This window comes from Rhinolophus sinicus, linkage group LG05 (genome assembly GCF_036562045.2).
Source record: "Rhinolophus sinicus isolate RSC01 linkage group LG05, ASM3656204v1, whole genome shotgun sequence".
NCBI lineage: Eukaryota > Metazoa > Chordata > Mammalia > Chiroptera > Rhinolophidae > Rhinolophus > Rhinolophus sinicus.
Window position 1 is genome coordinate 65,310,317 of NC_133755.1, and position 26,441 is coordinate 65,336,757.

The window sequence follows — 26,441 nt, forward strand, 5'->3', positions numbered from 1 at the left end:
ACACCTGAAACTAATATAATTGTTTAACCATTCATCTGTCAATGGTAATTGAAAAAAATTTGAAAGATATTTTACACCTATTAGGATGGCTACTATAAAAAAATGACAATTGTTGGTAAGAATGTGGAGCAATTGGAACACTTGTACACTTTTGGTGAGAGTGTAAAACAGCACAACACTATGGAAAATGTTATGACAGTTTCTCAAAAAATTACAAATGGTATTACCATATGATGCAGCAATCCCTTTTAGGTGTATCTGCAAAAGAATTGAAAGCAGGGCCTTGAATTGATGTTTACACACATGTTCATAACAGCATTATCCATAATAGCCAATAGAAACAGTCCATATATCCATTGACAGATGAATGGGTAAACAAAATGTGGTTATACATACAATGGAATATTATTCAACCTTAAAAAGGGAGGAAATCCTGTCACATACTATACTATGGATGAACTGTGAGGATAATGTGCTAAGGAAAATATGCCAGTCACCATAAGACAAATATAAATACTCACTTATATGAGGTATCTAAAGTAGTCAAATTCATAGAAACAGAGAGTTGGATGGTGGTCACCAGGAATGTTGTTTAATGTGTATAGAGTTTCGGTGTTGCAAAATGATAAAGTTCTGAAAACCTGTTGAACAACAATGCAAATATATTTAACACGAAACTGTACACTTAAAAATGGTGAAGATGGAAATTTTTGTTATGTATTTTTTACCACAATTAAAATGTTTACACACTATTTAAAAGAAAACAATAGAGAAGATCAACAAAACCAAAAGAGAGAAGACTCAACTTAAATCAGGAATGAAAGAGGGGATATTAACATCGACTTACAGAAATAAAAAGGATTGTAAGGGAATACTGCGAAAAACATATGCCAATGAATTAGATAACTTAGATGAAAATGGACAAATTCCTAGAGAAAAAACTACCAAACATGACTCCAGAAGAAATAGAAAATTTTAATAGACCTATAATAAGAGATTGAGTTGGTAATCAAAAGAAACATTCAATAAAAAGCCCATTAAAAAATGAATTTTTCTGGTGAAGGCTTCCAAACTGTTGAAGAAGAATGGATGCCAATCCTTCACAAACTTCAAAAAATTAGAAATGTCTGTAACATTTTATAATTCAATCTATGACTAAAGTATTAACTGGTTCCAAAGCCAGGAAAAAAAAAGAAAGAAAACTACAGACCAATATCCTTTATGAATATGCATGCAAAAATCTTCAGCAAAATGCTAGCAAACCAATTCTAACAGCATGTAAAATGGGTCACACACCACGACCATGCGGGATTTACCCCAGGAATGCAAAGTTAGTTCACATACAAAAATCAATGTATTACCAAATATTAATAGAATTAAAGGACAAACTACATGATCATCTCAATAGATTCAGAAAAGGCATTTAACGAACCCCAATCCTCACGGCCAGCCCAGTGGCTCAGGTGGTTGGAGTACCGTACTCCTAACGCCGAGGTTTGATTCCTACTTGGGTCAATGAGCTGCGCCCTCTACAGCTAAGATTGTGAACAACGGTTCTCCCTGAAGCTGGGCTGCTGTGAGCTACCGGAGGTCCGTGTGAGCTGCCACGTGGGTTGCTGTGCTGCCAGGGGAGGCGGAAGAAGGGTATCTACAAAAAAAACCCACAGCTGACATCATATTTAATGGTAAAACTTGAAAGTTTTGCCGTTAAAATCATGAACAAGACAAGGATGTCCTTTTTCACTACTTCTTTTCAAAGAAAAACAAATAAAAGGCATACATATGGGAATGGAAGAAATAAAAATATTTCTATTTACAGATGACATGAGCTTATATATAGAAACCCTAAAGAATCCTCAAAGAAAACCTATTAGAGCTAAAAACCAGTTCAGAAAGGTTGCATTATACAAGGCCAACCAAAAATCAGTTGTCTTCTCTTACAGACTAGCAATGAACAATCAGAAATGAAATTAAGAAAATCATTCATTTAGAATAGCAACATAAGAATAAAATAGTTATGAATATAACCAAAGAAGTATGAGATTTGTAGGCTGAAAACGGCATAACATTTTTGAAAGGAATTAAAGAAAACCTAAATAAATGAAAGACATCCCATGTTAATGAATCTGATGAAAATGTATATCCACAAAAAAAGTTGTACACAAATGTTTACAGCAGCACTATTCATAATAGCTAAAGGTGAAAACAACCTAAATTTCCATCAGCTGTAAATTTATAAACAAAATGTGGTATATCTATATAATAGAATATTTGGTTAAAAAGGAAGTACTGACACATGCTGCAATGGGGATGAACCTTGAAAACATTCTGCTAAGTGAAAGAAGCCAGTTACAAAGACCATGTATTATATAATTCAACTTACATGAAATGTCCAGCGTAGGTAAATTCGTAGACACAGAAAGTAGACTAGGGGTTGCCAGGGGTAAGAGGAGGGGGGAATTGGGAATTACTGCTAACAGGTATGGATGGGATCTTTTGCAGGTGAAGGAAATGTCCTGGAATTAAATTATGGGATGACTGCACAACATTGTGAATGTACTTTAAAAAAAAATCGGAGAATCAGAGTTGAATTAAATTGTATCCTCTGGAGAATGTAGAAATTTTTGTTAAGGCAATCTATCTGATTAGGTCTAAACCACGAGTTCCAACTACCCTTCTGCGGTCTGATTCCAAAGTCAGTTCAGTTTCCAAAGTGTTGGCAGGGCTCTTCAGTTGTTCCACCTGTGTGCCACCTAGTGGCCAGCTGGGGACATCGGCAGTGATCTGTCAGTTGAGCTTTCGGTCTTCATTGTGTTTAACAGGACCGGATCAAGCAGGGGCAGCTCAGGAAGGAGCCCGGGAGTTTATAAACAACTTATAGGGTCACTTCCCTGAACAACTCTCTCTCAGTAATTTCTCTGTTAGTTTTGTTTCCTGGGGTTTGTTTCAGTCTTCCAATTAGAAAACGGAGATTTTAGTTACCCAGCTCTGCCATGTACTTGTACATTCGGGTACATCCGGGGCCGAGTAGCAGGAGGACAGAATTGGAACAAAAGCAGCACCAGTTGGTTCTGCCTTGTTGGGACTACAGCTCTGCCAACTGGAGAAGGTTCTCTCCTTCAGAGTTTTGGTTCCTAAGGTCCAACTAAATGGAATCCTCATCAGGTTCTTTTTGCAGGCTGTTCTCTTTGCCTAGAAAGCCCCATTCCCCTTTTTCCTTCTGGAAAACTCTTTCGGTGTCTTTGAAACCCCAGTTCAGACATTAGCACCTCTGGGAAATCTTCCTAGTGTCCCTAGGATTAACCATTCTTTCCTCTGAGCAATCTTTGTATCTTACTAATATTTCTAACGTTGGTTCCTATCACCCTATATTCTGATGCATTCTTTTTTTTAATTTTTTTTATTAGTTTCAGGTGCACAAGACAAAGCAAAACTTAGACGTTTATCATTTATATCCCTCACACTGTGTGAACCCCCCTCCACCCATCCACTATCCCTCTGTACGTTCCCCAAATTAATTTTCAAAACCCCGTGGCCATCTTGTGGTTACCGACTATTTTCTAAACCTCTCACCTTCCCCTTATCCCCACCCCCCCGCCCCTCTAGCAACCCTCAAGTTTTTCCTCCATGTTTCCAAAACTGTCTCTGATTAGTTCATTCACTTATTCTTTTCTTTAGATTCCACATATAAGTGAGATCATATGGTATTTGTCTTTCTCTGTCTGACTTATTTCACTTAACACAATGTTCTCTAGGTCCATCCATGTTGTTGCAAATGGTAAGATTTCTTTCTTCTTTATGGCTACATAATACTCCATTGTATAAATGCACCACAGTTTCTTAATCCAGTCATCTACCGATGGGCATTTCGGTTGTTTCCATGTCTTAGCTACTGTGTATAGTGCTGCAATAAACATAGGAGTGCATAAAGATTTTTGAATTGGAGTTTTGGATTTCTCCGGGTAGATACCTAGGAGTGGGATTGCTGGATCATAAGGCAGTTCCATTTTCAGATTTTTGAATTGCGTTGAATATGTATATTGCCTTAGGCAGTATGGACATTTTAACTATATTAATTCTTCCTATCCATGAACATGGTATGTGTTTCCATCTATTTGTATCTTCTTTCATTTCTTTCTTCAGTGTCTTATAATTTTCTGAGTACAGATCTTTTACTTCTTTGGTTAAATTTATTCCCAGGTATTTTATAATCTTTGGAGCAATTGTAAATGGAATTGCTTTTTAAATTTCTCCTTCTGATATTTTATTATTGGTATATACAAATGCAACTGATTTCTGAATATTAATTTTGTATCCTGCTACTTTACTAAATTCATCTATCAGCTCTAATAGTTTCTTGGTGGAGTCTTTAGGGTTCTCTAAATATAGTATCATATCATCTGCATATAATGACAGTTTTACTTCCTCCTTACCGATTTGGATGCCTTTTATTTCTTTTTCTTGTCTGATTGCTGTGGCTAGAACTTCCAGCACTATGTTGAATAAAAGTGGAGAAAGTGGCCAACCTTGCCTTGTTCCTGATCTTAAGGGGAATGGTTTTAGCTTTTCCCCACTGAGTATGATGTTAGCTGTGGGTTTATCATATATGGCCTTTATTATGTTGAGATATGATCCCTCTATTCCCACTTTCTTAAAGGTTTTTATCATGAATGGCTGCTGGATTTTATCAAATGCTTTTTCTGCGTCTATTGATATGATCATGTGATTTTTATTTTTCATTTTGTTAATGTGGTGTATCACATTAATTGATTTGCGGATGTTGAACCACCCTTGCATACCAGGGATGAATCCCACTTGATCATGGTGTATGTATTGCTGAATTCTGTTCGCTAATATTTTGTTGAGGATTTTTGCATCTATGTTCATTAGCGATATCGGCCTGTAGTTTTCTTTTTTTGTGGTGTTTTTGTCTGATTTTGGGATCAGGGTGATAGTGGCTTCGTAAAAAGTGTTTGGAAGTCTTCCCTCCTTCTGGATTTTTTGGAAGAGTTTGAGGAGAATAGGTGATAATTCTTTTTTGAACGTTTTGTAAAATTCACCTGCAAAGCCATCTGGTCCAGGGCTGTTGTTTGTTGGAAGATTGTTGATTACTGATTCAAGTTCCTTGGTGGTAATCAGTCTATTCAGGTTTTCTGTTTCTTCTTGAGTTAGCCTTGGAAAGTTGTACGCCTCTAGGAAGTTGTCCATTTCTTCCAGGTTGTCAAATTTGTTGGCATACAGTTGCTCATAGTAATTTCTTAAATTTTTTTGTATCTCTGCGGTGTCTGTTGTCACTTCTCTTTCATTACTGATTTTATTAATTTGGGTCCTCTCTCTCTTTTTTTTAATGAGTCTGGCCAAAGGTTTGTCAATTTTGTTTATCTTCTTTAAGAACCAACTCTTGGATTCATTGATCTTTTGTATTGTTTTTCTGGTTTCTATTTCATTTATTTCCGCTCTGATCTTTATTAATCTCCTTCCTTGTACTCCCTTTGGGCTTATTTTGTTGTTCTTTTTCCAGATCCCTTAAGTGTGAAGATAAACTGTTGATTAGTGATGTTTCTTGTTTCTTTAGGTAGGCCTGTCAGTGCTATGAACTTCCCTCTTAGGACTACTTTCGCCTCATCCCATAGATTTTGGGTTGTTGTATTTTCATTTTCGTTTGTCTCGAGATCTGATGCATTCTTTATGGCCCTTGGGAAATTGTGAGCTTTCCAAGGACTGAAAGCTGTGTGTCTGAGACACTAAATTCATGATCCACCAAAAAAGGCGATAAGGTTCAGGTGATCACAGTACAGTTTTTGGAGTGCACCTGGAGCAAAGCTTTACTTTCAACTCTAGGTTAGGATTTGTGATAATTTAGATAGGAGCTGCTTTTAGCTCACATTTGCCAAAACAACCACAAAAGCTGTAAACAATAATCTAGAATACATGTTTAACTCATGTCACAGAACACATTCAAAAAATAAAGTTAGCATTTCGCATTATTGTGACATAACATTTATTTTGGCAAACTGAAAAACACTACCTGAACATAGTTCTTTTCTTCCCCCCAAAAAACTCCAAAAAATTTAAAGATCATTTTCATAACATTTTTATGTATTTCTGCCATCTTCTTAAAATGCTTTTTTGCATGTATTTATGATGATCCTGTAAAAGATTTTGGATCTTGCTTTTAATATTTATTATAAGCATTTCCCAAGTAGGTTTTTTTTAAGCAAGGAAGGGATGACACTTGTGTTTTGGGGGAGAAAAACCTGGCTGTGGTCTTTGTGCTTGTTCGTAGCTTTAAAAGTTCCAATAGCTTTGCAGAATACTTGAAACCAATAAAGGTGCAATATACATTATCCTAATCACTGAGTCATTCCCTAATCACAGAGCTCCTGCTGTGTGCTGGGCACTGTCAGTGGCACAGAGGATACAAATATTAAAAACAGTAGTCCTGCCCTCCAGGAGCCCACCCTTTGGTGGGAATATAAACCAATACATACAGTGCAGTTAATTACTGCTGAAACAGAGGTATGAACAAAGAACTAGAGGAAAAAGAATGTTTTGGAAGAAGTCAGGAAAGGCTTAAAATATGGTAACTAAAGGCAGAGCTGGGTAACTCAAGTCTACGTTTTCTGATTGGAAAACTAAAATAAACCCCAGCAAACAAAAGTAATAGAGAAATAGCTGAGAGAGCGTTGTTCAGGGAAGTTCCCCCATAAAGTTGAAATTGGAGCTGTCTCCAAAGTGAGAAGGCTACTTTTATTATAGGAGGGCCGGTCAAGATCCGGGAAAGATAGTTGTGTGGCATGGGCATTGGCCATTGGGAGAAAAAGACATAACAGGTTGGGACCTGCCTGTGAAAGTCCTTTATACCATAGGGAGTTGGGACTTTACCTCGCTTGTTTCAGTAAGCCACGCCAAGGTTAATAAAGAAGGGCGAGTCGATTGATGCTTGAGTGAGGATAGCATGGAGGCAAGTCACGAGAAGGTTTCTGAGAACTTTCTGCTGTTGAGGTGATGGATTTTAGAGTACTTTGATTTGGGGACAGATGGAGGTGCGGGAAGGGTAGAGAAGCCAACTCGATATTATCTTGGAAGCCTGAATAGACAGCGATGCCACTATGGGAAACGAGGAAATGGATGGGCCTAGGCTGCCCATTTCTGGCCTCCTCCCGTGCCTAACTTGTATTCTCCTTTCAAGATCCTTCTCTGCCAAGAAGCCCTCCCTCCCCCTCTGCTGGGCGTGAGCTGCTGTTGCAAAACCCTAAGCTCACTCCATCCCAGTACTTTCCACGTTTTGGAATTACCCCTCTTTCTACTTGGGCTGGAGGAAATCAAAGCTCTGCACCTGCCCAGAGAAGGAAAAGGAGTGAAAGACTCAAATTAGACAGTCACCAGAAGCTCTACCTTTAAGGAGGAAGAGCCAGGAAGGATGAAGCACTGGAAGAGGAATGCCCCATTGAGAGTACTGGCGAGTGCCTTCTTCTCAACATACCACACACAGTGCCTCAGGGCTTGCTGGATTCATGTATTAAGGTATGTCTCTCCCTTGTTACAAATAGAAAGCTATCGGAATTTATGGTGAATAGTGGGAAGACTCTCCCACCATTCTACATGGTTTCTAAGATTTAGCTTGTACATAGTAACCAAATCATTTTCTTTTATTCACATACATGAATGTGTCCATTATATATTCAAGAGTCCTTGAGTTTTCTCACATACAAACAACATATAAAAGTTTAAAGTGGCTTTTTAAAAAAATATTTTATTGGGGAAGGGAACAGGACTTTATTGGGGAACAGTGTGTACTTCCAGGCCTTTTTTCCAAATAAAGTTGTTGTCCTTTCAGTCTTAGTTGTGGAGGGCGCACCTCAGCTCCAGGTCCAGTTGCTGTTTCTAGTTGCAGGGGCCACAGCCCACCATCCCTTGCGGGAGTTGGGAGTCAAACCGGCAACCTTGTGGCTGAGAGGACGCAATCCAACCAACTGAGCCATCCGGGAGCTCAGCAGCAGCTCAGCTCAAGGTGCCATGTTCAATTTTAGTTGCAGGGGGCTTTGGCCACCATCCCCTGCAGGAGTCGAGGGTGGTTGAGAGCCCGTGCTCCAACCAACTGAGCCATCCAGAAGGCAGCTCAGCTCAAGGTGCTGTGTTCAATCTTAGTTGCAGGGGGCGGAGCCCACCATCCCTTGCAGCACTCAAGTTGAACCAGCAACCTTGCGGTTGAGAGCCCACTGGCCCATGTGGGAATCGAACCGGCACCCTTCAGAGTTAGGAGCATGGAGCTCTAACCACCTGAGCCACTGGGCCGGCCCTAAAGTGGCTTTTTTAAAATGTGTAACTCTCCGTTTTAAAAACTGAGATATAACATTATAGTACTTTCAGATGTACATGATTCTTTATTTGTATATATTGTGAAATGGTAACCATAATACATCTAGTTAACATGTCACCATAGTTACAAAATTTTTTTCTTATGATGAGAACTTTTAAGATCTACTCTTAGCAACTTTCAAATATGCAATGCAGTATTAACTATAGTTACCAAGCTGTACAATCCATCCCCAGGACTTACTTATTTTATAACTGGAAGTTTGTACCTTTTGACCACTTTCATCCATTTCACCCACCCCCTACCCTCCACCTCTAGCAACAATCACCTGTTCTCTGTATCTATAAGCTTGAGGGTTTTTTTTGTTTGTTTGCTTTTTAAGATTCCACATATAAGGGGGGAGGGAGTGGTAGATGAGGGTAAAAGGGATCAAATATATGATGATGGAAGGAGAACTGACTCTGGGTGGTGAACACACAATGTGATATATAGATGATGTATTACAGAACTGTACACTTGAAACCCATGTAACTTTACTAACAATTGTCACCCCAATAAATTTAAAAAATAAAAGATTCCACATATAAATGAGATCGTATGGTAGTTATCTTTCTCTGTCTGACTTATTCACTTAATGCCAATCAACATCCATCCATATTGTCACAAATGGCAAGATTTCCTTTTTATGGCTGAATAATATTCGTGTGTGTGTGTGTGTGTGTGTGTGTATGTGTCCCATGCTTTTTTAATCCATTCACTTACCTATCAATGGACACCTGGGTTGCTTCCAAAAGGGTTTTCTTAAACATTAGTCCTATCTTCTCATAGTTCTGTCTCAAAGCCACTCAATTTAAACAATGCACAACAGGTCATTGTTAATAATTATGAACATTTATTAAGTACCAAGCGTACACTGCAATGGTTGTTATATAAAAACATAATTACCAAGATAGTGTCCCTGCCATTGAGCTTACAATCTAAAATGAAACATTGTAAGAATGCTGTAAGCCTACCTCAAAATTTCCTTAACTTAGAAATGGCTATTTTGGCAAATAAGTGAGGCAAAATGACCTATTATTTCAGGTACCATGTTAATAAGGCTTTGAACATGATCCAAAGAATGTTTTATTTGTATCCAGACATTTTCCCCAATTATATTAGGCTTGGTAAGAAAAAGAGCACTTAGGAATTTGGTAAAAACAATGAATTATTTAAAATTGCCTTGCAGGACTTTAATCAAAGACATGCTTACTAACCTGAGTTTTTCCACAGCTAGGGAAAGCTCCATGAAAAATATCATGAAATAAATCAAGTTTGTCTTCTATTCTACTTACAACTTTTCAACTTCTTCCTCCTTTCCCACATGTAAGGGAACGATGGCCCTACTAAGGAAGAAAGTACTGTATCTAGATAAAATACGCTAAAGTATTAGAGACTTAATAAGTTCAACTTCTAGGAACTATTAATTCATATGTTAAGAGTGAGCAAGGATAGCAGTGGGACCTCTGGCTACAGGAGAGGCCTGGCTATATAAGATAGGTAATCAAAGCAGCTGAGCTCAGTCCATGCATCTTCAAAGTGATAAGAGAATATAGGTAAACGGTTACTTTTCTGCTCCGTACTTCTGGTGTAGGGGTATTTAAGAGTTTAGCATCAAGACCCTATGCTGCAAACCCTGTCCTATTTTGCCTGTATCCATAGTATAATATTCAATACATGCTTTCAAGTTTTTCATTGCTGGTCATAAATCAGCTGACAAAGGCACATCGAAGGGATTTTGATTCTTCCTGTGAAATGCAAAGACTGTTTTAAACTTCTGAACACATGCGGTATTAAACTATAAATATTGATTATTTTCAATCATTTGTAATTCTTTGAATTCTGAAAGAAGACTAAAAGATAAAGTACTTCATTATAAGTTATCTCAAAACTGAAACAGAAGTTCCCTTGTAAAGTGCATGCACAAATGTTTTAATACATGCATACAAATATTTTAATGCCAGAGTGGTAGCATCCTGAGGTGATATTTTTAATGGCAAAACAACATTTTAGCAATTTTTGGAAAAACCAGTAATTTTCCCCTTGGAAATCCATCTTGGCAACTTTTAAATAACAACACAACAATATTTAATGTGTTCACAAAATTTGCTTTACATACAAGTTTATCGAGAAAGAATGACCTAGAAACTTCAGAATAAAACTTTATCATTTATAAAGTAGAACTTACTACTTTTAACCTAAAATTGACACTTAAACATCTCTCTTGCAATTTAAAAGTCATTTATACCTCTTACTTATAGCAAATAAAATCCAATTATGAAATTTGAAATGAAAAACTTGACATACATAGAGACATCATTCTCTCCTAATATGACAGAAATTAATTTTAATGTGTTTCCTAAAAAGGAGATAATTTTTTTTTTTTAAATGTAACATAGCTGTGGTAAATGAATTCGAGTTTATAAATCTCAACCAACGCACTTATTTTTCATTGGTACTGTATGAAACAGCTAGAATTCCTGATTAAAGTATGTGTTTTTCTAAGGCAACGCAAGTTTATATATAAAGCATAGATGGTAACATGGTTATAAAGGCAATATGACCAATACATAAACATTCACTTTCTAAGTGATACATTCCAACCTACATAAAATTTAATTTCATATCCTATTCTAAGAGTACATCTTTGACCTTAAGCTTAGAAGCATAATTGCTGTAATACATTAAAAAATACTTCATTTTTCCAATATTGCAAAGTATACTGTATTTTCAAATACATAGAATACATTTTTTTGCACAAAATGTAAAAAGGCGTACTATTAGCTAGCTAAAACTACTGTGTTAAGAAACTGTATGAAGGAAGACGTTCACAAGAACAAAATATAAAACTAAGCATAATTATTGCATTAAAAAAAAATCAAGTAGTTCTGAATACACTTGTTTCTTGTCTTAGTAATGTGTATATTCATTTTATAGCTACCAGTCTGATAAACATACTAAGATACCATAAGATTTGTTTTCTTGGTTATTTTTCTTCACTATATCCTCCCCAACAGCAGTTGGAATTAATTTTCTTTTGAGTACCAAGTACAAGTTTATAGTTTTTAGCTGAGACATGTAAAAGCTAACTCCTTACTTTCATTTTTAAAAGTTATATTTAATTTTTTTTGCACCTTAATTAAAATTTAACATTTGACCATGTGTTTTTTGCTATTAAGTATAGTCTACATTTTAATAAATTGGAACGGGTTATTAACAAAGGCAAATATTCATTTCATCTGTGTTTTAAATATGATTACACAAAGTTTTTTTCTTTTTTAATGAGCAAAAGGAGATAAAGAAAACCATTCACGTAGGTCCTCTTCACTCTCAACTATTTTGAGAGACAGGTTTAAATAAGAGTGGATCAAGTCAATAATGTTGGTACACGTGATCTCTTATCTTTGCATAGAAGAGAAAAAATAAAATAAAGGAAGTTATTTCCTTCCTAAGGTCTCGGCTAGTTTCTTAAGTCTTTTCTTCAGCTCCAGCGGAAATTTCTCATAGCACTTCTTACAGACTGGTTTCATGTCAAACTCCACAAATTTATTCCTAAAGATAGTAATAAAATAAAATTAGTGAAAATATATTTAATAGACATAAATAATGTGAAATAATTTTACTGAAATAAATGCAGCTACTATATGATGACGTGTTAGCCAAAAACTATGATTCTAATCTCAATTCTTGTCAATGTGGTAAATGTAAAAAATTCACAATATTTGAAAAAATTGTCCTTATAAATTGATCTTATACATCTACCTGCGTAATACAGAATGTGTATTACATTTTTGTCAGTGCTAAGTATACAGGAAATCCAATGTAAATATAATTCAGGGAACTAAAGTCAGTCACATTTTAAAGTACCATCAGAACACTTTAAAGAATACTTATTTAAAGCAAAGAATTATTATTTCTGTAATTTGAATGATCCTCTCTTTATTAAAGGCAAAATAATCTTACTTAGTATTTTAAATTAGGTAGCTATGAGGTTTCATCTTTCCTGGCATAAAACTGCTTCCCTCCTACCCCAACAACAAAAAAAATCACCTTACAAACTCATCTTTTAAAAAATCTTAAATCATAATGGGTTTGGGTTGGTAGTCTGACAAGAAGATTGCTAGGGGAAATATAGGAAAGTTTATAATCACTCTTAATGAATACAAGTGAACTAGATTGCCTGTGGTTACATTTTGTGAATGGCAGCTATATGGAAAATTCAATTATTTTTAAGAGCTATAGCAATATACATTAACAATGTATTTGTAAAACAGTTCTGGAGAAGACAAATTTTCAGATGGCCTCCTATCTGTAATGTATTTCTCTAATCAGTAACTACAACAGCTTACTACTGTTGAAATCTAGGGTCCTTAATTGAGAATTGACTAAATGCACAAATTTATAACTTCATTTTCTGTGAAATTATATTTAAGAAGCATTTGTGGAATAAGTCCGGTGGTACTTTGCATCTATGACAATTGTTTAAATCCGCTGATATAAGTTTAAAGAACAACATTAATAAAGTTAATTCTCAACCATGTATTTAAAATGAAAAATATTTTATTTTAAAGCATCACATGGGAATTATTTTCTAGCTGTTTTTCAGAGATCCTAATGCTGATAGTAATTCAAATGATGTTACATTTCAAATGGCAATGTGACTTAAATAGTACTAGTTAGTTAAAAACTACTCCCAAAGACTTCTTAGAACAAAAAAGGTATTAAAACTGCCATTTTAAATTTTTTTAATTTGTTTTTATTTTTAAGTGTGTTTTCCAGGACCCATCAGATCCAAGTGAAGTAGTTGTTTCAATCTAGTTGTGGAGGGTGCAGCTCACAGTGGCCCATGTGAGGATCGAACCGGCAACCTTGTTGTTAAGAGCACTGTGCTCTAACCAACTGAGCTAACCGGCCGCCCAAAACTGCCATTTTTTAAAATGAAGGAAATAAATTACACTGCCTTCAGGGATTTGGCTAAGCAAATCTTCCACTGTTTTAATTTTATATTTGAATTTTAATTCCTCTTTATAGAAGGAAATATGAAAACTGAAAAAAATAAAAGAAACTTTTAGAGCTCAGAACACAATGGTAACTAACCATAAAGGAAAAAATAGGACAATCATACTAGTAAGTCTACAGAATTTCAAAGACTGAAATAGTTTCCATAAAAATCAGGAATAAAATAGAGTTTGGAAACATCAAGAAAATGAATTCATTAACAGTCGCATATGGGCATTTAATGAAAATATATATACATACACCAAAGATAGTAGATACCTATTATGTACATTAGATGGTGTTTGCTTAGATCTGAAACACGCTAAAAGGATTTAATACAGAACTCAGAACATGAGATACTTGGAATTTAGCAATTAAATTATTTTAGGCAAAGAAACAAAAAAACCAGGATTTTAAAAGCTGCAATTTTCAGACAAAAATATGTTAAAACTTTTCCCAGTATAGATTAAGAGATGTAAATTCTACCCTCTGAATTCCTTAAAAAAAAAGAAAGAAATCTATCCCATATTGTGATTTAAAAAAAGATGAGGGAATCTACAGATGAAGGGAAATAAGTGAAGTACAAGTTGGCTTAAGTGTGAACCTTATTAATTTAAGCTCTACAATTAAAATTATCATGTAAAAGGACCAACTCTCCACAAGATAAATACTTTATTTCGATCTCTGGTGACTACAAACACATGCAAAAGAAATTAAAAAAGAAAAGACAAAAACAGAACAATATTCCAAAGGACTAACCAAAGAAGAAAGTAGTGAAAATGATGACAGAAGGGACAGAAAAGTTTACAAACAGACTGGCTTTTTCTTTTTCTGCTTGTCCTTATCCTTTGCTTCTCTCTCCCGTTTGGCAAGTCGCCTCTTAAATTCTTCTGGCATTTTCTCATAACAGTGTTTGCAGACTGGTTTTAGATCAATTTCAACAAACTTATCCCTTTGAGTAGGACAAAGAAGGAATAGAAGAAAGAACAAGGAACAATTAAAGGAAGAACTTTTACTGTCAGAAGGCCTGAATAGCAAGAAGAAGGAAAAAAAAAAATCAAATAGTTCTCTTTTTTAAAACTCTGTGTTTCTAAAAATGTTACCCCAAAGTTTTCAGTCTTAGGACTCACACTGGAGCAAACTGTAGACTTACTTGAGTGTTAATTTAGTGTTGCAGGTAGAACAAGCAAAACAGTTCACGCACCAGGCCTTGTTAAGAGCAGAGACCACTAGAGGAAGAAGAAAGGCATTTGGTCACATACACTGGTATGACAAGTGGAGGAGCTTAAATTTTCAACTTCAAAACAGAATTAAGGTTATTTCCAAGACACTTGGAAGAGGTTCTCAAGAGGTTTTCTTGCCAAAGAATCACATAGCTAAAAACCTCAGTGGTGTTAATTAATGTTTATTGAATCAATCAATTTTATTAATTCACTTTTTCACATTGTTAAAAACATAGAAACTGAACACTTAATTTATGTCTTCCGTGACTGTGGGCTTCATCTTAGGGAAGATTATTATTGCCCTTCTCAATCTTTATTTACAGTTAACTTTTTTTCCCTTTTCTTTGACTATTCTATGAGGCACGTAAAGGGTATGTACCATGTCTTCATACCAAAGCTTACGTCTCTCACTCCTGTGGGCGATGCAGTGTAAAATGTAACGTGAATTATGTCACTCAGACGAGCTTTTCTGGCACAGTGCTTGCCTACCAGCACACTTTCCACTACTTTTCTATCCCTACTGCCATTGGTCCAACAAAGAAAGATGGAATAGAGAATTAAAGAAAAAAATCCAGACATTAACATATTCACCTATAGGAGTCTTTTTTTCCAAAGCTGAGCATTTCCTTTGAAAGCTTCTTTCACTTGGCAACTGTCCCACACAGGAGGAAGGTTTATTTTCAGTGGCACTAAAGATTGCTTCCCTGAACTGATCCTTTGCAAACTGCTTATAGGCTTTGTTTCAGAAAGTATTTCCCAAGTTAGGTTCTCTACTGAGAACCATGAAGCATGCTGAAAACAGGAGTGTTTAAAACTTTGACAGGAAGTTTCTGGCAGAATTATGCTAGCAACCATTAGTAAACACAGCTGCTTCCTTTCTGTTCCAGTCAATCAGCCATGCCTAATTCCCAAGTACAAGGGTGGTAAATCCTAAAAATGTCTACAGGCAACTGCCCGGTTTTAGCATCTGCAAGGTTAAAGGGACTCTTCATAACGACCGTAGCGGATTAAACTGTTCCTAATAAACACTGCCCTACAGCTTCCAAGTTATATAATTCCAGGGAAAGGAAAGGGAAACAGGACTCAGGGTTCGTGATGATCACTTGCCACGATTCCTAGTGTAACAACCCTGTGGCTCTGGCCTAAAGTATTATCATAAATGAGTAACAAATCCAACTCTTAGGCGATTATCATCACATTGCTATAAATTACTGGGGAAATTCACCAAAGAAAGAGAAAAAGTAACTGATAATGATCACATTCTAAACAATAACAATCATCAACCTCTTTCCATTTTCACATTACTCAAGTGTTTTTGTGTCAATATGGTGCCATGTAAAATCCTCCAGTTACTTACCATCACCTTCTATAACACGGTTGCAATGGAAACAAACATCACCAAATAGCTGAAAATGAAAAAAAAAAAAAAAGTGGTAAAAATTCAGGATGTGTTAGAACTAAGTTTTAGAACACCAAACATTTAATGGAATTTCCGTTATTTCTACCACTTAAAAACAAATAGCTGATTACCAGATTTTACCATTACTAGAGAAAACAAGTATAAGTTCGCTGACTAATTTTTACTTCTCACGATGCAAATAATTTACTTTTCGTCACTATCAAAAACAAAAAAGGCTCTAGAAATGTCCCAGATTTAAGGAAGCTAAAGGAACATGACAACCCTAGACTGGGTCTAGTACTGGAGTGTAAAAATATCCTATAAGGACATTATTGGGTCAAGTGACAAAATTGGAATAAATTAAAGTATTGTATCAATACTGATAACTATGGTTACCTAAGAGAGTTCCCTATTCTAAGGAAATATACATTGAAGTATTTAGGGGTAAAGGACCACAATGAACTTATCAAATGCTTCAGGAAAAAAATGTGTCTATCTGTATATATATATATTTATTTATAAAGGTATGTGCATTTACAGAAGTGTGTGTTTTTATAGAGAGCAAACACATGCAAATGATGAAGCAAACGGTGAATCTGAGTAAGAGTTATATAAGTATTCTTTATATTTTTATTTTACAATCTTTCTGTGAGTCTGAAATTATTTCCCCAATAAAAAGTTAAAACAAATCTCGATAGCCCAATGTACATTTTCCAAGAGATTTCTTTGTAGCTAAAATATTGATAAGCTTCAATTCATAGAAGTCTATCTAGTATCCACTGGGTACAATCAATACCTGGTTATAGTGGGTTTCACAATATGCCAGGCCCTTCCTTTCATAATGGCGATGTCCAAGAAATGGCTTTTCACACTTGGCACAAACAAAATGCTGAAAAAAAATTGCTACAGGTCAGTTTTGAATTGCCATATTTTACTGATTCAATGAAGTAAAACTCCAAAGTTAAACTATCCTCACAGAAGATACATGAAATTTTGAGGTAGTTGTTTCATTTGGCCATAGGTAATCCTGTCGTACTTCCAGTCTTAATTCAGTGTCTTTCACAGGTTAATTTAGGACACAGCCTATTCAAACATGACGGAATGAGAAAAGAGGTGAACATCTTAGCAGCATCTGTAAGCGAGGGCTGCTGGACATGGACCATGACACTTCTTGCCTTAAGAAGATTTAAGAATAAAAGAGCACATCCTATGTCATTACTGAGAGATCACAAAAGCAGTATATTCTCTATTCTTAATTTTATACAAAGTCAGTGGTTTTTTTTTTCAAAGTCAGTTATTTTTAAAATGTCCATATTTAATCTTTACGATCTCCTAATCTTGCTAACACATCTGAACGATGGCAATTCAAAAGTACTGGTTACCCCTGCACCAGTGAGAACTCACCTCCACGTGCCACTGCTTGCCCATGGCATTTACCACACGCCCTTCGATGGGTCGCCGACAAGCGCCACAGATGGGGACACCCATTTTATCATGGCAGGGCAAGCAGTACAGTTCTCCCTTCAGCTCCCGGGCATCAGCAGTCAGCTCCTTCCTGTTCATGACAAAGATACCCATCGGAATGATACCACCAGACAGAAAGAGACAGGCACCAAGGTGGCTAACACTTTTTAGAAGGTTTTTGAAGGTATCACTATAACACTCCCTATAACTTCTTTTTCAGTGATCAGAGTAACCAAAATTAATAGGTTTGAACAGGTTTTAGTTTCCTATCAAAACATCAATACCACAGAATAATGATAAAATATACCCATAAGTCAGATACATACCAACACACTGGTCATGTTTATCATTTCTTATCTATTATCACATTATAGTCCATTTGTCTTCCTTTAAAAGCTAGAGGAGAATAATCACAGTACTGAGGATAGACTCAGGGATATTATCTTCCCCAAATAACTGAGGAGTTTGGAGACTAATTCCATTTACTAATAATTATTTAAACTGTCACAAGCTTTTAAGAACAGTTATGGGTTAACAGGAAATAAACAAATGAGCTGTCCAGAATTTTCTGTCTCCAAATGCTTAAGTAAGCTATTATTTTTCAGTCTCCTGTGTCAATAAACATACCAAAGATAGCCCGTTAGCCAAATGGACTTGTCTGAATTTCATCTGTTTAAACAATTCTTTCGAAGTGCTAATGAAAAATGAGAAACATCCCACCAGAGGGAGGATAGGCAAGAAGACCAGATGAGGCACAAACTGATAATCACAAAAAGATGAGGTGGCTGTACATCCACCATGAAGCTGTTTGTTTAACCCTTAGCTTACCTAATCTCTTCCCCTATTACAACTTAACATGGAAGTGCATACTGCTTATTATGGTAGAGTACCTTTTGCCTTTAAATTTGTACACTAGATAGCAAATTCAGAAATCATAGCCTAACAGTTTATGAGTTTTTCAAGAAAGAAAGATTCCCTTTAGATGTAATTTAAAATATTTCGAGACAACACCCCAATTATTACAACTGTAAAAGATATATATATATATATATATATATATATATATACACACACATATATACAAAAATAAGACTTTTTAAAGCTTTTCTTTCTTTCTTTCTTTTGATCCTGCATTAGAAAAACACTTCTGGGGATGACTGGGGATATTTTAACATGATCTGAATATTTCAAGGTATTGTATATGTACCTGTGCACACACACACAAACACCACACACACACAAAGTGTGCTGCACACACAATCAAATGTGGCAAAATGTTAACGGTGAAAGTAAATGAAGGGTAAGTAGGTGTTATTTATATTATTCTCTTGACTCTTCTATAGCATCATTTAAAATTTTCCACATTAAAAGTTGGAGAAAAATAATTTGGTTTGTCAGAGTAACTGAAATACAGATGAATGTGATCTTTTACTTTATTTCCACTATTTGTGCAATAAAGAAGAAAGGCATGGCGATACCCGCAGTTGGCACAGTTGAAGTGGTCTGGATGGTAAGGGTCATTCTTGAAGATCAGCGGCTGTTCATCGATGATGGCATGGCACTTCTGGCAGATGTATTTTCCAAGGCCCCGGGCTTTCTCACGATTGTGACACGGGCGACACAGATGTCTAAACAGAGCCAAAACTTCTTTAGAAACTGAAACTTAAAGTCTAAGGTTCCTCCTAACAATTAAAAAGAAATATGCTTCCCTTTTCCCTGAAAAGAAATGAAAGAAACCATTTCTTTCACTGCTGACTTAATAGAGCAGAATCAAGCCACTATTTTAAAGAAGAAAAATGATTTATTCCTGTCCAAATAATCTGACTGACCTTTAAGAAACTCCACTTTAAGTACCCATCCCCCTTTTGTCGGCCCTGGAACACATGTGGCAGATGACCACTGCTGCCCTCTCCTAACAGGCACCAGACAAATCAACACACTGCAGTCTTGAATCTCTCAACCTTAAGTTCAGTGTCCTAAAGCACCGCCTTACAATCCATGAGAAAATATAAATGACCTTGTAGTTGTCACTTTATCCACCCACACTTGACAAGGATAAAAAAAACTCCTACCTCCCAGCATTCTTGACAAACCCGATATCTGCCAGCACTTCCTGGCAGAGGTCACAGCGGAAGCACTCAGGATGCCAGCTGTTATTCATGGCTTTGATAACTCGGCCAATGATGAATTCACCTATGGGGAAGTAACACACAAAGGAAGTCCAGTGTGGCATCTTATTGCTAAAAGCAGTAAGGGAAAAAACATGAGGGTGAAAAAATGCATTTAAACCTTTCTCACAAATTGGGACTTTTTATGTATGTGTCCGCCCCAGTGAGCACTGCATTAGAACAATGTTTTCTATTGCATCTAAGCCCTTGTTTTGGTTCTGTAGCTTGATTTCTGGGCTGTCTTATCACATCTCTGAGTCTGGCTTTCCTTTTCCAAACAATGTACTGGGCTCTCGTGAATGCCTTTTGGTAATTTCTGTTCATCACGAACACACAAAACTGAAATGCGCAGCACATTTTGTCACCCATGCTTAATTTCTTCTTTCATTAAGCCTTTACAACATTCTACTCAGTTTCTCCAATCTCTAGACACCTTCTCGTAGAACTGTTCGCAACCAGTAAAGAGGCTAAGATGCAAGCAAGTCCAGCACTTGTGTAACACACAGCAATCCGTCAGCATTGCGAGCTCCTCGCCGGTGGCTTCCCTGTCTTTCCTGGCAAACCCAGAAACAAGGAGGTAACGTCTGCGTTAACAGGCGAAAAAGAACATTTCAAAAGACCACCTAACAGAAAAGCCCTAGGCAGTCCTGAAATACCTTCACACTAGATGTCCTTAGTATTAGGAAAGAGGGCTGGTAAAGTACATAAACACTATTTATAACGAGCACCAAAAACCCTTGTACCACTGACACTTTAGTAGTGTTAAATAACTTAAATAATTTTGACACTTACTTTTTATTTTGCATTCAGCAGTAAAACTTACCACACTGATGACAGCAAGGAGCAAAGAGCATCTGAAAATCATGTTCGCAGTACTTCCTTCCTTCAAACTGAAATAGAAAAGTACCAGCAACTTGTAAATATGAAATAACCATTCTATAGAGACATACAGGAAAGATGTGCTTGAACTAAGAGCTCTGCCCTAAGAATTTATAATTCTACTATGATTTTTAAAAGCAGATACACTTTTGTACCTTCCATATATCTACATGTGGGCACAGGAAAGATACAACTAGAATATTGTGCCTCCAAAGTTTGGTGACCCGGACTCTATGCTTAACTGTTTTTTGGCTCACATATTCCACCCTTAAGAATGTGATGAAAGCTACAGACCTCGCTCCCCAGAAAATACACACATACATACAAACCCCATTCCACATTTTAAAAGGATAAGATCCAAAATATTTTACCGTCAGCTTAAATATTTGTAAAAGGTAAATATCCTACCGTATCTTAAATTTAAACATTTTTAAATGGGGCCAAAACCCTTTTAAAATGTAAATATATTCATTTTTAATAGTTAGAAAATTTGCATCCTTCACTTCTTTCCTTGAACTGTTTTCATTTCCCTCGAAGTTTTGTACTAGTATGATATTTTTTATACTAAGGTCTCTAACTGACTGCCTTACTGTACTTCATTGCAATTAAAATTTGTTTTACTTTCTGAATCCATAAGGCTCTAACAGGTGACACTCTTTTTCTTCTGGCTTAAGTTATCATTAAAATGATTATTAGTATACAAATGATGAAAACATTTTACAAATGTTAAATTTTATTTTTTACTATTTAAATATTTTCTTGAAAAGTTTATCTTAATGAGATGAGCAGAGCTACTCTTTCCTCTCAAATTATTTCATGCATCCATGAATAAATATGACTTATCACTAGAAGAGTCAGGGTTCAACATTAATTCTAGATTTATTTTCTATTTTGGAGGTTGCTTTCACCCTTTTCATATAAATAAGTTGTGGGAATTACATAATGTCTTTCTTTGACTCTTTGAGCTCCTTACAAGTTATATGTAAAAAATCATATACTCTTTATTAAAATCCACTTTTAATAACGTATCAGTTGTCACCTTAATTTTCTCAATTACGAAAATTATCTGCAGATTAACTCATTCAACTTAGTCAACATATCTACAATAGTTTAATTGGCAAACCAGCCAAAGCAGATTTATTTTGTGTCAGAAAGTCTTAACTTCATTTTTTAAATTCAAATGAATAAACTCCAACACATTTAAATGAATGATTTTTAAAAGTTACAAACGTAAGATCAACATGCTATTACTCAATACTCTCATAATGTAATGCATTGTAATGTGTAGCCCAAAGTAGAAGTTATTTATGAAGTGAGATATGTTCCTCTATTGAATATACGTATATTATGTACATGTATAGAAATCTGATGTTTAGCCTTTAGTAGTAATTTTAAAAGAAATCAAACATAAAAACTCAGAAATAGCTCCAATCATTTAGTTAGAAACGATCCATTTTTTACCTGCCACCCAATCTTAATCAGTGATGGACGAATGGTCTCAGAACTGTGTCTCAATGACCATTTAACTTTAATAGGAAAAGACTGGTTGATAATAACAACACATCCTAAAACCTTTAGAAGGAAAGTATAGAATGTTTCGTAGACCATTTGTTGTTTCCGTTTGTGTGGCAGTTTTTAAAATCAGTACTTTTTAATGGCAACAACTTGACCAAAAATCTGTCACAGAATTTTGAGGCTCCTCAAAAGAAAGTTTAATGAGGGGGAAAAAAAAGATCAAGTTTTACTCTGTATTTAATGAAAGAGAAAGACATACATTGCTTTAAAAATCAAAACAAAGTAAGTCCAGCAGTTAGCATATATACTATATTTGTTAGCAGAAGGTAGAAAAAAGTAGGATTGGTTGTAGTTAGAGTAAGTCTTTTAAGATATGATTCAAATAGGTAGCATATCATAGCAGTTAACAACACTGACCGTGGATCTAGACAGCCTGAGTTTAAATCCTGGCTGACCCACGGACAGGCTGTGTGACTTTGGGCAAGCTGCTTAACTTCTCAGTGCCTTGTGAGAGTCACAAACCTACTCTGTTTTGGTGGTTTGTTCTGGCTCCTACACTAACTCACCATGTCCACAATTTCCGACCATTGCTCTTTTCGCTTTGCTTTCACAGGACTTTCCCTTAAAAGGATGAGTCCTTTTGAAATTAGGGGATGAAAAAGGAAAAGTCCTAAATGGCAAGTTGTCACTGACTACTCCCCACATCTCCCAATCTACCACATATCTGAATACAGAACATCTAACACAGTTCCTACAGCCAAGCTTCATCCTCAACAGGAAAATGCCCGAGGCAGGGAAAGACTGGAAGCGTATGAGTCTAAGTACCCTTGACTAGTCCCTTCAAACTGATGTCCTGGAGTAATTCATCATAGTAAGGTTTTAGATTCCTTTCTTTTGTAAATTGGGAGAAGTAATAAATGCTACTGTGAATACACATATATTATCAGGCAAATCAATATTAGGAGGGAGAATCCAGAAACTGAGTTCCTTGAAGCCAAAATACGTGGATTCAGAAATGGGTTCCCTTGCAACCATCCATACTGCAAACCCCGCACATACCCTGGGGTCTGCCCATCCCAGTGTGAGAGCAACAGCAAGTGGAGAACTAATCTTTTGCTATAACGAGCTGCCTCTTTTTTACAGTATGTAGAAATGATCAACAGTTATGGCCTGATTTCCAAGCCTACGAAAAAGGCCAGAAGTTGATCCAAAGTAAAACTATAGGAATGTAAAATGAAGAAAAATCAGAAATTATAAATTTGGAAGAATCAAACTTCCATAAATGGTGCCTTTCTAAGAAACCACACATTACGATCCCAAACTAGTTTAAAATGTAATAAGCCTAGAAGAAATATTAATGCTTCAAATTAGTAGTGTTTAAACTCTGATTTAAACTGTTTTAAATGCTGGAGTTTTTGAAGATTCTCTTTGGGGGGAAAAAGAATTCTGCTGCTTTAAAGAAAGCTCAGAATCGTGCTCACTTCAGCAGCACATATACTAAGAAAGCTCAGAATAAGAAACTTAGCTAATGTTCTCATTTCAAGTCAAGTGCAAATGTTGAAAATCTTCAAAATCTTCAACATTTGTACTGGTTAATCATAAGTTGCTCTGAGGTCAAGCAGGTAAGCACCTCCCTCGTTTTGCTGGAAAGTTTCCTCCCAACCAGTCTTCCCTTCTCAGGTTTCAGCCTTCCTGAGTAATCATGATTCAGTGTAACAGGAAACGAGTGACGAAAACTCATTGTAAAACACCTTTTCACTAAATTACTCATCATACGTTGGTCTTTCCTGTTATGCATTCTGTGATGGGAGAAAAAAAGGACACATGTGGGATATCAAACTAAGGCGAGAGAAAGAAATCTGAAGTATCAACAAAGAACCCAGCCCCTAAACGTGTACTATGCCAAGCTTGTAAAAGGCTGTACACCAAGTCCCTAATCCTTGGTTCAGTCCATCCCAATTTGTAATATTTCTGGAAGTACATCCCTCTGTAACTATTGGTTCCATTACACTTCCAAAAGTATTTTCTTAGGGGAAAAATTAAGATAACTTTCATTGGAGATAATCCCAGACATCACAAAGTTAGATTCAGGAACCACAGTAGTGGCTACATATTATAGTTGGCGTTAGGGTCTCTGGGTTGAATGGGTATTTCCTTCTGGAAATGGCATTTAATCAGCCTTCTCATGCCACCAATGGCTTGGTCATTTTACAAATATTTCTTCATGTGTATTGGTGGATGATTGGAAATACGGACAACTTACGAAAACCAGCACTGATGGAAACAGATTTCCCTCCGAAAATAACTACAATACAAAATTGAAGATCACTAATCATATATAACTCATACATTTACACAATCTGTCTAAATTTTCCTGGTTTGAATATGAGGACAAGAACCACGAAAACTGTCATCAAGTTCTACCCAAATCACTTTGAAAACTGTATTCATTCCTGGAACTAGGGCATAGTGTGGTCTATACAGCACAGCATACATTGTAAGTGTTCCATAAACATTTACTGAACGACGGAATGAAGCAGCAGTGATGGCTATATACAGGAGAGCACTAACTATCAGTTACGTAAAATATCACTCCTAGGAAACCATTTCAGTTTCAGTGAATGTCAGGGCATTACATGGAGAACACAACTTGCAGAGACAAGCAGTCCTGATAAAATTCTGATTTGAGACTTACCTACCAGTGAACTGTGGGCAATGTGTCTGAGCCTCATCACGGCAATATGTAAATTGGGAATAAAAATACCTAACTTGCAGGGTTCATGTGAGAATCAAATTAAAGAAAAAGAACAAGAACAGTTTGTAAAACACCTAGTATAGTGTCTGGCTCAAAATGGGGGTTAAATAGATAATTATTTCAGAAATAAAAAGGTTAATATAATTCACAAGTCTTAGAAAATTAACAATAATAGGGCATTTATTCATGTATAAAGTACTACATTCCAAGCAACCTGAGGAATGTGAAGCAACAGAAACCAGGGGAGCCCCATTTCCGAGAGACTCACATGAACCTGGGAAGGAGCACCTCAGCTCTTGGTGGGGTGGGAAGCAACTTGTTGTTTTAATGTGCTCACTTTGTTTCTGTTATTACCCTGATCACTATCTTCTGATATAGATAAACTTAAAAGTATAATTATTATAATCACCACTATTTAATTTTTTTTTAATTAAAATGCAGAAGTAGAATATCTGAATAAAGAAAAATGAATATCAGTTTGGGTAACCAGCTCTACATGGAAACCGTATCTTGCCTTCTGCTAAATGTGTGATGAACTATCCAAGAATGGTATACTTAGTATTTTCCCTTGTGCCAATTTAAATAAGGGAATATAGGCTTTCTTTAGCATCTTTCTTATGTGAATTCTTTCTAGAAATACTTTCTAATTAAATTTATGGCACAAGAATTAACTCTGACTGCAGTCAAATTCTTAGAGCTAGGACTGTAAGAAGGTTTTTGCTTGTACAGGGTATTGCCTAAACAATCTGGGGAACATGCCCATTTAGAACTGACTTGCTAGTCCCTATTTGAAGGGATGCCCTCATTGTTTAGTGCAGTGGTTCTCCACTGAGGGTGACTGCTCCCTAGGGATATTTGGCAATATATGGAGATATTTTTGATTTTCATAACTGGGACCTAGTGGGTAAAGACGAGGGATGTTACTAGGGTTTCCAGGCAGGAATTCCCCCTCATTCTCAGGAATTTGTTTTGCTTTCCCGTTCCCGATTCCTAAGAAAAGTTGGTTGGGAAATCAGGTAAATTGGCTCCTTGAACCCAATAATACCCATAATGGGAAATAAATGTACTGCTCACAAATGCATCTCTTAGACATGTTTCCTATTTATTGCTAGGGTTTCTGGGCGGGAATTCCCGCCCATTCTCGGGAATTTTTTTTCACTTTTCCGTTCCCAAATCCCAAGAAAAGTTGGTCAGGAAAATCGGGAAAATTGGCTTCTTGAACCTAGGTGGTCGCTAGTATCGGTCATGACTTTGTGGAAACAATTCCTCGTGGAGAACAGAAAACAGTTTATATTGGGGTTCAGGAACGGGAAAGCAAAAAAAATTCCTGATAATGGGTGGGATTTCCCACCTGGAAACCCTAGATGTTACTAAACATCCTACAATGTACACGACAGCCCCCACCGCCAAGAATTGTCCAGCTCAAAATGTCAGTTGTGCTGAGGCAGAGGAAACCAGGTTTATTGTGTGCAAACATTACTTACCCGAAGTAGTTCCCACTGGGAAGTGGAGGAAGGGAGGGGCTAACTTACTGGGTAATGTACATGCTACTTTGGATCAAACTCATAACCCTCTGAGACATGTGTGATTAGCCCCTTGTTAGAGAAAACTGAAATTCAGAAAGATGAAATAATTTGCACCAGTGCCAGTAGAGCGTCCACGGCTGGCAGCCCCATGACCT

General features: G+C 36.3%; 1 protein-coding gene across 11 annotated transcripts in view; it reads right to left on the bottom strand.

The window, feature by feature from the left end:
* Positions 1-9,189: 9,189 nt before the first annotated feature.
* Positions 9,190-26,441, bottom strand: part of LIMS1 (LIM zinc finger domain containing 1) — a 154,066-nt gene continuing 136,814 nt past the window's right edge. For 6 of the 11 annotated variants that reach the window (XM_019715012.2, XM_019715011.2, XM_019715013.2 and 3 more), the window contains 9 exons: positions 20,435-20,501; positions 19,516-19,636; positions 18,922-19,071; positions 17,384-17,534; positions 16,776-16,868; positions 15,938-15,986; positions 14,511-14,586; positions 14,117-14,309; positions 9,190-11,911 (listed from right to left, as the gene is read on the bottom strand). In XM_019715012.2, the coding sequence (XP_019570571.1) occupies positions 14,162-14,309; positions 14,511-14,586; positions 15,938-15,986; positions 16,776-16,868; positions 17,384-17,534; positions 18,922-19,071; positions 19,516-19,636; positions 20,435-20,501 (855 nt within the window). In that variant the 3' untranslated portion in view covers positions 9,190-11,911; positions 14,117-14,161. Of the gene's footprint in view, positions 11,912-14,115; positions 14,310-14,510; positions 14,587-15,937; positions 15,987-16,775; positions 16,869-17,383; positions 17,535-18,921; positions 19,072-19,515; positions 19,637-20,434; positions 20,502-26,441 lie in introns of those variants that run through there. The other 5 variants (XM_074332324.1, XM_074332323.1, XM_019715010.2 and 2 more) reach the window with 2 other exon arrangements.